This window comes from Anguilla anguilla, chromosome 12, assembly GCF_013347855.1.
Source record: "Anguilla anguilla isolate fAngAng1 chromosome 12, fAngAng1.pri, whole genome shotgun sequence".
NCBI lineage: Eukaryota > Metazoa > Chordata > Actinopteri > Anguilliformes > Anguillidae > Anguilla > Anguilla anguilla.
In genome coordinates, this window is record NC_049212.1 from 35,088,753 (window position 1) to 35,102,364 (window position 13,612).

The 13,612-nt window shown below is 51.2% G+C and overlaps 1 protein-coding gene across 1 annotated transcript in view; it reads left to right on the forward strand.

Annotated features, from left to right (window-relative positions):
* The window catches only part of LOC118210050 (FRAS1-related extracellular matrix protein 2-like), a 79,416-nt gene that overhangs the window by 56,722 nt on the left and 9,082 nt on the right, over positions 1–13,612 (forward strand). Inside the window, exons 7-16 of the mRNA XM_035385876.1 lie at positions 1,108–1,257; positions 2,897–3,106; positions 3,611–3,808; positions 5,098–5,262; positions 6,159–6,338; positions 7,817–7,947; positions 8,357–8,515; positions 8,876–9,179; positions 10,192–10,323; positions 11,015–11,346. Of these exons, the coding sequence (XP_035241767.1) occupies positions 1,108–1,257; positions 2,897–3,106; positions 3,611–3,808; positions 5,098–5,262; positions 6,159–6,338; positions 7,817–7,947; positions 8,357–8,515; positions 8,876–9,179; positions 10,192–10,323; positions 11,015–11,346 (1,961 nt within the window). The remainder of the gene's footprint in view (positions 1–1,107; positions 1,258–2,896; positions 3,107–3,610; positions 3,809–5,097; positions 5,263–6,158; positions 6,339–7,816; positions 7,948–8,356; positions 8,516–8,875; positions 9,180–10,191; positions 10,324–11,014; positions 11,347–13,612) is intronic.

Genomic DNA, 13,612 nt, shown 5'->3' on the forward strand with positions numbered 1-13,612 from the left:
CGCTGGGAGGTGTAGGTGACTGCGTAAACAGAAACGGGATATGAGTTATGATGTTCGTTGTCGTAAGACCACAACGCGGCCTTGTTGGCACACGGAGCCGTCTCCTCCAGTCTTGACTGCAGGAGTTAACTCCTTCCACCGGTGACCATGGTAACATTTCAAGTCAAGTCAAAGGCCCCCGTAAGCTGTTATTGACAAAATATGTCACCAACCAAGGCCTGGATAATGGACGACATTTTAATTACCTGCTGACTGTGTTCATTCTGGTGTCACTGAGGAAATAGCTGTTTTTTTTTTTCTGAGCTCACTAATTCTTCCTGTTGAGGAGAGGCCAGATGACGTCACACAGGGGTTATCAAATCCCTGCATCCCTCTTCTGACCACTTCTGTGCACCTTGTTGTCCCAGGTGTCTGACACAAGGCCCTCCTTGTAACATGAATACCATGTTAGGTTTTACGAAAGTGGGTGCGTTCAGGAATAAACTTTTACAAGAAAGATGAAGAGGCTCTGCATAGAGTTTAAATGCAGTTGTGTAGTTGTGAATTTACTCGCACATTTAGCACGCTGGAAAGCTGAACATTAAATAGTTGTTCAGTGAAAGTGGAGCTGTCTGGTTCTGGTTCCATGCAGAATTTCGGAACGTTAACGTGAGTGGAAGCCCAGGATGGATAATCACTCTCCCCCCGTTTTCGTCCCAGACAGCCTGGCGCACCTCCACGCTGCGTCAGAAACACCTGCTCAGGAGGAGAGAAAAATGCATCATCCTCCCTTTATCTTTAGTCCTTCCTGTCACCTCCAAAATGGCAGAGAAGAAATGTAAATGTGCGTAATTGCTCAGGAGATTGTTAAAGCGTTTAAGCAGCAATTACCGCAGACGAAGTGTTGGCCGCAAGCTAGTTAGGAGGCAAGCACAATGAGACTGGCGCACTTGTGATGGCGGGCATTTTCAGCAGTAATGACTCGTTTTTGCACTAATTGTTTCTTGCAGGGAAATGGCGTGGCTGAAAGCAAGTGAGGTTCTGTGCAGTACTGCCGCCTGATCCGTCCGTCCGTCTCTCTCTCTCTCTCTCTCTCTCTCTCTCTCTCTCTCTCTCTCGTTTCTCCAGCTCCTGTCTTCTACTTCGGGGACACGGAGTACCGCGTGGACGAGAGCGACGGGTTCGTGGAGGTGAAGGTGTGGAGGACCGGGACGGACCTGTCCAAGACCGCCACCGTCACCGTGCGCTCCCGTAAGACCGACCCGGTGTCCGCGGAAGGTGGGTGGGGCCCCCCTTTTCAGGCTCCCTGACCCCCCCCCCCCCGGTCCCGTTATGAACTTCACAAAGCTCACCGTTCTCAGAAAAGGGCGAAGCCGGTGAGATTCAGTATTTGAGATTGAAGAAAAGAACCGTCTCTCAACGTTATTTTAAACGTTTGCGGCGAAGGATTTATTTCCGTATGAAGATGTGTTGTCGACTGCGGTCTTGAATTACGCGGTGTGCAACCCCAGGGGTATATAGGAGCGATCTCTTATTTCTGCAGAACAGGGTTTTCGTGGGTGAATTTATCCACGGCTGTCAGGACCTCCGTTCCCCGGGGACCCGTAAATTATTAAGGGGTATTTAAATCGTGCCGCGTTCTCTTCGAAATAAAGCGTTAACTGCAGGTTTCCACAGGATTCACATGACAGTGTTTATTAAACAAATCCCTGGCAGCTCCTCAGGGGGCTTGTGGCCGAAGCTGTGTTGGCTTATGGAGAGAGACGGTCGATTCTTGGAGGAGGAAACTCAGGTGGAACAACACAGTTTCAGTGGCTGCGAGGAAGGGCTTTTTTGTTTTTACCACCAGCAGAGGTGGAAGAAGCGAGCGGACCCAGGTTCTTCTGGGGGAGGGCGTAGAGGGCGTAGGAATGCGAGCGGCTGTGGTGTGGTTCAGCATGACTCCAGGGCAGTGTGTGTGTGTGTGTGTGTGTGTGTGTGTGTGAGGGTCTGAGGTGGCGATCTGCGCGGTCCGGGCAGATCCTGAGGAATGCGTCTCTTTTCTCCGCTCACCAAACACGCAGGCACGCCGTCACGTTTAAAAGGAAGAGGGAAAACAAAGCCTGGAGTCTGTCTCCTTAAACTCCCCCCCCACCCCCCACGATATCTGCTGCCTTCAGCAAACCCAGTACCCCTCTACCTCCTCCTCCAAGCTTCCTCTTTCATCCCTTCTTTGAAAATATTGTTTTTGCGTTTCTGTCTGTAATCTGCGGCCGCTCGGTGGAAGTGTGGTGCGCGCGGCTGGGCGGTAAGTGCGTGGGAAAGAGGAGGCGTAACGGCCGTGACATCATCGACAGGGCCTTTTTCAAAAGCCGCGCCTCTGAATCACCCCGTCGGGCCCTCAGAGGTGCCCAAACGCCCAGCGGCGAACTCTTAATCCCCCAATAAATCCCAGACGCTCGGCGCTGTCTAGGTGAGACGGTGGACTTTAATCTTCTGCTGCATTTCTGAGGTTCAGTAACTCGTTGCCCATCGACCTGTAAACGATCGAGCAAGGATCACCCCACCAATGTCTTTTTTCATATATGATTGTTGCATATATATGATGACTGTTGGTCAATCCAAGATTTAAAAAAAGAGTAAAATAATCTCTGTATTAATGAAGAGACGAACGCAAATTTTGTAACGGAAGACGGGAAAGTTTAGTAGCACAGCTGTCCGTGGGAACACATATTTTAGTTCTCTTTTATTCCATCTTAACTCTTTGAAGAGTAGGTTTTTAAAAAATATATATTTCAGTGTTCTAGAACTCCATTGCTTCCAATTACCAGAGGCGATAGTTATATAAGCATTAGAATGTTCAGGTCCATCCTCGATGGATTAAAGCCTTTTTGCCTCTGACTCACTGAAGTCCTCCTGCTCACTTCCCATGATGCAGCTGGGGCGGACTATGTGGGCATCAGCCGGAACCTGGATTTCGCCCCCGGGGTCAACATGCAGACGTTCCGTGTGACCATCCTGGACGACCTGGGCCAGCCCGTCCTGGAGGGGGTGGAGCGCTTCGAGCTGATTCTGCGGATGCCCATGAACGGCATTCTGGGAGAGCCGGACAAGGCCACCATCTTCATCAACGACTCCGTCTCCGACCGTGAGTGGGCCTCCCCCTCGGGGGTCCGTTTCTGTGCAAAAAAAAAACACAAAACAAACAAATTCCTAATCCGTGTGTGTTTCTCCTACATGTGAATGATCTACTGCGGGGATCTCAAACCTCAGTGTCTGCTGTTTTTCAGCCTTGGGAGCCTGGCGTGTGAACTCTTCTGGCAGCGTTTAAAATTCAGTCCTTAAAGCCCCTGAAACACACCAAAAATGCAACTCCTTCAGTCCGGGTTTTAAATTAAGTCCAAAACCCAGCAGATACTGCTGCAGCCCTCCAGGACTGCGGTTTGAGATGCCCGTTTTTGAACGAACTACAAAGCCGCTGCTGAACAGCATTCGCTGCACGGTTCAGCCTCCCCGTGTCTCTGCGGGGCCTGCAGTAACGATTCTGGACGCGTTCGCTGGAGCGCTGCTGTTTTAAAGCAGCAAAGAAAGAAAAAAGAAAATAAAAATAAAAGGATCGGGGCCGTCCGTCTGAATGCTCGTCGTCTCTCAGTTCCCAAGGTGCAGTTCCGGCAGGGGACGTACGCGGCGAACGAGAACGCGGGCCAGCTCTCAGCCACGGTGTACCGCAGCGGCGACGTCGGCTACCGGTCCACCGTGCGCTGCTACACCCGCCAGGGCTCCGCCCAGGTGATGATGGACTTCAACGAGCGGCCCAACACCGACGCCTCCGTCATCACCTTCCTGCCGGGTAAACGGCTACTGGGGTGGAGGGCAGGGGGCGGAGGAGAGGGGAGGGGGGCTGTAGTGGGGAGGGGAGGGCCGTGGGTGGGTGGGGGGAGGATGGGCAGGGAGGGTACAGAGGTATTGGAGGGGAGGGCCATGGGTGGGTGGGGCAAGGAGGGGGCGGGGGGTGGCGTTGAGAAGTGTGAAGGGGAGGGCCGTGGGTTGGTGGGGCACACAAGGGCGGAGGGTGGCGGGGAGGGGAGGGGCATGGCAGGGAGGGGAGGGGCAGGCAGGGAAGGGGTGGGGTGAAAGGGTTCTGTTTAGGAGTTAGTGGTGTCCATCAGGTTTGGGGCCAATTCTGTTTCAATTCAGTCAACTTAGAAAATTCTCTGCACCGAAATGAAATGGAGCTTAGCCCTGATTTACATATCTCCTGCTCATAGATGTGATTGATTCATGTGTATCACCCAAAAATACATCTTTGCACATCTGACTCTGTGACTGATGGTGTTAAATGATTACTTACGAACAATGGTACATTTATGAGCATCTGAAAGGTCTTTGTATGCAGTAGCCATATCGGTATTAATATTCTGGAGCTGATAATAACTGACACTATCTTTGTCTGTGTGATTTCCACTTTATGCAGTTTATTAAACAGTTATCTCTGTGCAGTGTTTATCTGGACCCACAGTGATTATATGGCCTCTAATTTTTCATTTCACAGAGAAAAAAATAATTGTGAGAGAACTAAAGCTGTTTTTTTTTTTGTTTTTTTTTGCTTAGTCATTTTCAGTCACAGTTGTGTGCTGTCTGTACTAATGGTCTTTGTGAAATGAAGGGATGGAATCAAGAGCAGGGAAAGGTTTGGAGAAGTAGTGGACAGCTGTCCCGTGCCTAACTGCCACTCATTGTCTCTCACTCTCTCTCACTGTCACCCTTGCTTATTCTCTCTCTCTCTTGCATTGTCTCTCTCTCTCTCTCTCCCTCTCTCCCCCTCTCTCTCTCTCTCCCTCCTTCCCTCCCTCCCTCTCCCTCTCTCTCTCCCCCTCTCCCTCTCTCTCTCCCCCTCTCTCTCTCTCTCTCTCTCTCTGTCTCTCTCGCTCTCCCCCCCTCTCTCTCTCTCTTTTTCACTGTCACCCTTGCTCTTTCTCTGTCCCTCTCTCCCTCTCTCTCTCTCTCTCTCTCTCTCTCTCTCCCTCCCTCTCCCTCCCTCTCTCTCTCTCTCTCTCTCTCTCTCTCTCTCTCCCTCCCCCTCTCTCTCTCGCTCTCCCCCCCCCCCTCTCTCTCTCTCTCTCTCTCCCTCTCTCCCAGGCGAGGTGGAGAAGCCGTGCGTTCTGACTCTGGTCGACGACTCGATTCACGAGGAGGATGAGGAGCTGCGGCTGGTGCTGGGGAGCCCCAAGAGCGAATCGCCGTTCGGGGCGTCCGTCGGGGCCCAGAACGAGACCCTCGTCAGGATAAAAGACGACTCGGACAGTGAGCCCCCCCCCCCCCCCCCCCCCCCCCCCACCGCCGCGGCTAACGAGCTTCAGGCTGAGCATCGCTGCCGAAACCCCCGCAGAGAATTTAATTTTTAGATTTATTTATTTGCACTCATCATATAAAAATGAGAAAACAGAACAAATACACTCAGTTAAAACAGTACAAAGAGGGCTATTGTAAAAAAAGTGAGATGCTAAAATGAGAAACAATTTGAGTATTGAGTGCAAGGATTACCCACTAAGCCAGCAATAGCTGGCTCATTTTCAATGGGGTCCGAGACTGGACTATTAAAATAACTAAATATACAACAAGTGTACAAATCTGGATCTCTACATTTAAAAATGTCTACAGTACAAAGACATGCACGCGTACGCGTACACAACCATCTGAACCTCTGGCTCCACTTGTTAGCAGTGATGACGGCCTACTGACTGTTAAACCTCCCCCCCCCCCCCCCCTTACCTACCTACCTACCTACCTACCTACCTACTTGCCTACCTGCCTCTCTCCCTTTTATTGCTTTTCCTAAATTGAATGTGGAATACCACTGGTAAAGTTTCAGGCTGCATGAAATGTAATGTAATTTTGAAACAGCATTGCATGAGAAAGATAACAGAGTGGCAGAGGAGGAATGTTCTGGAACGCTGAAGCCGCTGGTGTGCCACTGTTTCCAGTTTGACTGAAGTGTTAGTTCATTAGAAAGCCAGTTTCTCTCTTTCTCTCTCTCTGTCTCTCTAATGTTCTCTCTCTCTCTATCTCTGTTATTCACTCTCTCTCTCACACACACACACTCACACACTCTCCCTCTCTTTCTCTCTCTCTCTCACACACACTCTCACTCTCTCTTACTCTCTCGCTCTCTCTCTCTCTACCTCTCTCTCTCTTCCCAGGGGCCATCATCAGGTTTGGGGAGACCAAGTTCAGCGTGAGCGAGCCGAGGGAGGCGGGGCAGGTCTCCGTGGTGGTCCCGGTGCTGAGGGTGGGGGACGCGTCCAAGGTGTCCGTGGTGCGCGTCCACACCAAGGACGGCTCGGCCACCTCGGGGGAGGACTACCACCCCGTGTCCGAGGGTGAGCTACGGTTTAGAGCAGGGCGTCCCAACCCTGCTCCTGGAGATCTGCAGGCCTGTAGGTCTTCACTCCAACCCTAACAAAGCACACCTCAGCTCAACAGCAAGAGGCCTTGTTTGGCTGCCAATTTGTAGAATCAGGTGTGTCAAATTAGGTTTGGAATGAGAATGTATAGTCAGGATTGCAGGGGGGGGGGGGGGGCTGGAGCCTATCCCAGCATGCAATGGCTGAGAGGCAGGAATACACCCTGTACAGGTTGTCAATCCATAACTGGGCACACACACCATTCACTCACACACTCATACCTATGGCCAATGTAGAGTCTCCAGTTAGCCTGTCTTGCATGTCCTTTGACTGTAGAAGGAAACACGAGGAGAAAATACAAACTCTGCAAATTGCCGCGATTCGAACCCGTCTTGCTGTGAGGTGACAGTGCTGTCCACTGCACCACCATGCCGCCTGGGAATTTAAAATTGGCAAATATAACATTCTCTGTTTTGTTCATAAATGAAGATGTATGACCTGATGTCTTGGACGAAGACATATGCAAAGGCACTGTTTCTTCAGGCCCTGTACATATTATATCCGCCTGTGCTTTGAGTGGACATATTTCATGTTTTGCGCTGTTATTGGATTTGTAAAAGCCTGGAAATGACACAGCCGTTCTGGAAAGGGCAATGTGTCACTCGGGTTCCGTTTCAGAAGGAAAGGCTCAACAGATTCCTCTGACAGATGGGAGAAATTTTACTGCGTAATTTCATACAGTGATAATTATGCGAGAACAAAGATAGCTCATCTTGAAAGAGGTTATTAGAAATGTATGCTAATGTCTCTGTGTTATATCAGGGTTAGCACATTACATCACTGCCATTTAGCACAAGGTCTTATCCAGAGATTATCTGACTTCCACAATCAATTTTTTAGCATAGTATTCATTTATACAGCTGGATATAATCTGAAGCAATTAAGTAGCTTATGTACAACAGCAGTAGCCTACCTGGGAATCAAACCTGCAGCCTTGGGAGTACAAGCCCAGTTCCATAACCATTGTACTACACTGCATTGCCTTTAGAGATAAACGTGCTTGAATTACAAGGGAAATGAGAGTGCTTTCGTTAATACCCACTGCGGCAAAACAGGTGCGTCCCAGACGTTTGTCAATACGGAGAGTAAGTGTCCATTAGCGAGCCATTTGTTGAACTCCAGTAAGTGAGCTGAGAATCTTAGCCTGAGAAAACAGCGGCATGTGTGGTAGGCTTCTCAGACAAAAGGCAGCTCCTTTTTTTAAAAAGGCTCGCCAAATGTCGCCACAGCAACTCGCTGAGCATCCAGTCAGGTGATTCAGCAGACTCAATATAAATTCAAGGCTTCCCTTGAACTGTCACTGGGGCAAGGTTTACAGCCATTTTGTGACCTAGTAACTAGAGAAGCGTTCATTTTTTGTGTGCTGAACAAGAGAAACCACTGTGCCCCGTCAGACATTCAGTTCAAGGAGGGAGAAACCCAGCACTTTGTGGAGGTGGAGATCTTGTTCGACGGCGTCCGAGAGATGAGAGAGGCCTTTACCATCCACCTGAAACCGGACGAGAACATGGTGGCGGAAATTCAGGTGGGACACGGAAGAGCACGAAGCACAGATAAATATCATATGATATGACATATGATACTTATTTAGATTGAGTTGTTGTTGTTGTTGTTGTTTTCAGTGTGTTTGGTCTGAATAATGCTATTTCAAACTGCTGTGCTGATGCACAATCGCTGTCTGGAATAGTTTTTTTCTGAAAACGCACGACTGCCCCTTGTGGCCGTGCGTGGTAATACGCTGTCACTTACACTCCTATGAAGCATTCATGTTTATGTTTTCAACACAGTCTTGTAAAATAGACATTGTTCCTCTGATTGTTTAAGTGAGACGCTGAAATCATAGCTAGTCTGTTTGTGAATTTAAATTTTTCACCAGGAATGCGTTTTCATTTGTGTTTTCCCATAACCCCTTGCACTTTCACGTCACCCGACAGATGAACAAGGCGATCATCTACATCGAGGAGACCAACAGCATGGCGGACGTCACCTTCCCCTCCGTGCCCCAGGTGGTGTCCCTGCTGAGGTACGACGACCCCGGTCGAACCCGGGACGCCCTCTCGCCCTCGGCCGGATACCCCGTCGTCTGCGTTACGGTACGTCAGTCGCCCGTTGCCACGGCGCCCGTCTGTTCAAACTGCACATTCGGGGAGGGGAGGTTCCGGTCGGCAGCTTCGTAAACGGTGGATTTAACTGTTGAATGAGCCAGGTGAATTTACCTCTTCTGTGTATAATTACTTATTCAAATGAGCCAAACAGATTGGCGTTGTCCGTGAAACACCATTGGATGAGGAATGCATCTGACAACTCCACAGCTTTTTATTTTTGACTTATCGCTCATTATTATTGAGTATTACTCTCATTATTGATCGTCTTTCGGTTACCGTGACGCCCTGATGCAGTGCCTGCGTAGCCTGTTCACGTGTCACTCACACACGTTCCCTCTGCGCCCTCAGGCCTGCAACCCGAAGTACTCGGACTTCGACAAGACGGGCTCCATCTGCGCCAGCGAGCACATCAACGACACGCTGACCCGGTACCGCTGGCTCGTCAGCGCCCCCACCGGGCCGGACGGCGTCACCAGCCCCATGCGCGAGGTGGACTTCAACACCTTCTTCACCTCCTCCAAGCTGGTCACGCTGGACTCGGTCTACTTCCAGGCGGGGTCGCGGGTCCAGTGCGCCGCCCGGGCCGTCAACTCCAACGGGGAGGAGGGCCTGGAGCTCAGCAGCATCATCGCCACCATCAGCGTGGAGGAGGGTGAGTGTACCCATACATACAAACCACATACGAAACACACACAGACACACACTGGAGCTCAGCAGCATCATCGCCACCATCAGCGTGGAGGAGGGTGAGTGTACCCATACACACACACACACACACACTGGAGCTCAGCAGCCCCATCACCTCCATCAGCGTGGAGGAGGGTGAGTGTACCCATACACACACACACACACACACTGGAGCTCAGCAGCCCCATCACCTCCATCAGCGTGGAGGAGGGTGAGTGTACCCATACACACACACACACACACACTGGAGCTCAGCAGCCCCATCACCTCCATCAGCGTGGAGGAGGGTGAGTGTACCCATACACACACACACACACACACTGGAGCTCAGCAGCCCCATCACCTCCATCAGCGTGGAGGAGGGTGAGCGTACCCATACATACAAACCACATACGAAACACACACAGACGCACGAAGCGTGCACACACACACACACAAAACACAAACAGCACATGCACACAAACACGCACACACACACACACACACACAAAACACAAACAGCACATGCACACAAACACGCACACACACACACACACACACACAAAACATGCACACACAAAACATACACACACACGCATGTACCCACACGAACCCACACACACACAGACACACACGCACAGATGCACACACACACACGAAACACACACACACACACATACACACACACACGTAGGCACCATCCATGCATAACATTCTCTCTTGTGAGCTGCAGGAAGTTAATGACCTATCAGTAGAGCTCTCGCTCTCCAGCTGCAGGAACTGGTTTTAGTGATGGGAATCAGTTGCTACCCATACAGGAGTTACATACTGTACTGTACATTCTGTTGAGGCAACGCTGGGGTGGGACTGTATTCAATGTATTTAATTGACCCTGTCCTGGGCTACTCTGTGGTTTTAGATTCGTAATGAGAGCTGGTAATTCTGGTGATGTGTTGGGCTATGATTGATGGCGGTAACGATGTTCTGCGCCCCGTTAGGCATGTGCCAGCCGCGTAAGGTGGGCACCGTGGGCGCCGAGCCCTTCTCCGCCAAGCTGCGCTACACGGGCGCGGACGATCCGGACCACCCCAACCTCATCAAGCTGACCGTCACCATGCCCCACATGGACGGTGAGGAAACACCCCCCTCAAACCCTAACCCTAACCCTAACCCTAACCCAACCTCATCAAGCTGACCGTCACCATGCCGCACATGGACGGTGAGGAAACACCCCCCCCAACCCTAACCCCAACCCTAACCCTAACCCTAACCCAACCTCATCAAGCTGACCGTCACCATGCCCCACATGGACGGTGAGGAAACGACCCCCTCCAACCCTAACCCTAACCCTAACCCCAACCCTAACCCTAACCCAACCTCATCAAGCTGACCGTCACCATGCCGCACATGGACGGTGAGGAAACACCCCCCCCAACCCTAACCCTAACCCTAACCCTAACCCAACCTCATCAAGCTGACCGTCACCATGCCCCACATGGACGGTGAGAACCCCCGCCCTGTGGGGACGCCCCAACCTCATCTGATGAACACGCTCAGAGACATCGAGGGGACCTCATTCTCTCTCTCCCTGTCACCCTTCCTTACTGTGTCTCACTCTCTCATTCTCTCGCATTCTCTCTCTCTCTCTCTCTCTCTCTCATACTCTCACTCTGTCTCACTCTGTTTCTCCCTCTCTCTCTCTCCCACCCCCTCTCTCACTCTCTCCCTCTCCCTCCCCCCCCCCCTCTACGTCTCCCTCTCTCTCTCTCCCCCTCTCTCTCCTCTCTCTCCCTCTCCCTCCCCCCCCTCTCCCTCTCCCAGGCATGTTGCCTGTGGTGTCCACGCGGCCCCTGTCCAATTTCGAGCTGACGCTGAGCCCGGACGGGACGCGGGTGGGGAACCACCGCTGCTCCAACCTGCTGGACCACGACGAGGTGACCACCCGCCACGGCTTCCTGACCGACGCCACCAAGAACCCGGAGGCGATCGGCGAGACCGCGCCCTACCAGTACAGCGCCCCCCTCAGGGGCGCCGGCACCCTGCGCTTCTACAGGAACCTGGACCTGGAGGCCTGCCTGTGGGAGTTCGTCAGCTACTACGACATGTCCGAGCTGCTCACCGACTGCGGGGGCACCATCGGCACCGACGGACAGGTGACACCCCTTCTGTCCGCCGCCCCTGAAAAAACATCAACAGGAAGTTGGTTAGGGTTCGATAGGGTCACGGGTTAGAGTCAATTGTGGTTAAATTCAGCAAATTCAGGACATGAACTGAAATGCAAATTATCTAACCCAAAAAAATCCTCAAAGAATATAATGGCCATTAAGGAAGCCTGAGTTGAATTTAGATTACTTTCCCTGGAATGAACCCCAAACCTGATGTACATATCAGTGTTCATGAATATCACCGGTTCATGTGTTCTGTGTCAGTATGAGTGATGTGCTGCTTCAACTCCATTCATCTCTTTCCAGTGAGAAAAAAAAGGGGGAGAATCAAAGTTGAGAGGGGTTTTATTTTGACATAAATATTGGAACATCAATACGTGTTAGATATGTTGCAGATTTGACCTGGATATAGTCTGGCTATATCCAGGTCAAATTTCTACATTCTAATCAGCTAGAAAACATTTGACTTTTTCAACCAAATATAAGCACGTTTTTTCCTGAACACCTAGATGGCGTTTCACCAACTTTTCACCACAAAAATGTTCAGTGGGTTCAGACTCGCTTTAGACACGCTTTCGCTGCGAGAATGTAGCACACCGTCTAATCCCTGACACTGGTTAGAGTTAGCGGCTCAGTGAAGCACCTCTTCAGCTTTGCGTTTGTTTTTATTTTTTCTCGGTGGAGTTTAGTTTGCCGTGGCCACAGGCCTGGAAGCTTCCGGAAGCTGCCTCTCTGCCGCCTCCGCGTTGGTGTTGTTTTTGTTTTGTTTCCGGGCCGTTCCTTCGCGCGCGTTGTGTACGGCCCCTTTTTTTTACGGCCTGTCCTTGAGCGTCCTCTCGGCGGGGGCGTGCAGGTCCTCGCCGCGGCGGTGAAGATCGCCCGCGTCGCACGGCTGACCTCGCGGCGTAATGACTAACCGAACACTCCCGCCGGCCACGCCCCCCGTTTCTGCCATTTTACGGGCACCGGCTTCCACCCTCTCCGGGAAGACCTCTCGGCCTGCTGGGAAATAAATAAAAAAACTAGTCTGGGAGTAAACAGGATGAGGTCGAAGGTCGTGGATTCCTTTCTCTTTGGTTTAAGGTTCATACAGTAGGTGCCAGTCTATGGACAGGGGTTCTTTTTTTAAAAACCTGACACCCCCACCCCCGCCCCCGCCCCTCACCCCTTTACCTCCCTGCAAACATGCCGCAGCGCTCTCTTCTTTGGCATTCACCGTGGAAACGCACTCTCTTGCTCTCGCTCGCAGTTCATTAAAAGTGATTTACGTCATAAAGCGGGCCCCGGGCCCCGCAATGCCCGTGCGATTTTTATCAGTGTGTTCTGTTCCTCGGGTCACTTCAATCTGTGTGTGTTAGCTCGGAACCTTGGTTAAATATTTACCGCTGGCCCCTTAAGGCTAATGGGGGTGGGAGGAGGGGAGGGGGGGGGTGTTGGATGGGGAGGGGAACACAGGACTGCTGCCCAACCGCTTCTCTGGCTTGAACCTCGTTCAAACATTCTGTGACACAGTCCTCAAGTTCCCCAGAAAGCTAACCGCCGGCAACTGTCTGTCATTTTAAATAAAGTGCAGTTGTCTTTCAAAATTATTTTGATTGAACTTTTTCTATTTGATTTGATTGCGTACATGATGCAAAACCCATTTTTAAGGCCACCTTTTGATTTTGGACGTGCTTCTCTCAAGATTTAAGGACATTAAGGACATCTCACACCTGCTGCTCTCCTCACAGGAGGCAGCTCTTCTGTCTGAGGTTAGCGCTCATGCTACATGTGTGCTGTTCATTTTCGAGCCTGCCGCACGCTGAACCTCAGCCTTTCTGACTGTGATGGCGGGATCCAGCATTCTGAAGCCGGGCTCAGTATTTACCGCGGGGCAGGTGGACGAATGTATGCGTGGCCAAACTTTTTAAATTTTATTTAAATTTTTTTGCCATAGCTGTCGGAGGGATATTTACCACAGTGGGAACCGCTCTGTTGCGCTCTGCTTATTGTTCCCCTCTTGCTGGACACCCCTGTCAGTCTCAGGCTGTCAAGCTGCAATATGGGGGGGGGGGGGGTGTATCCGCCAATGGCGCCGTCACACACAAAAAAAAAGCTCTCACTGTACACCGTGTCAGCTGAACTTGGCGTGACCCGCTATCTGCCCTTAGCGGTAATTGCTTTAAATCCAGTGTCTCTCATTATAATTAGTCTGATGAAAAGGGGGGGAGGGGGTGGGTGAACTTAGCACCTAGATTCCCGTTGTCCTCATCCT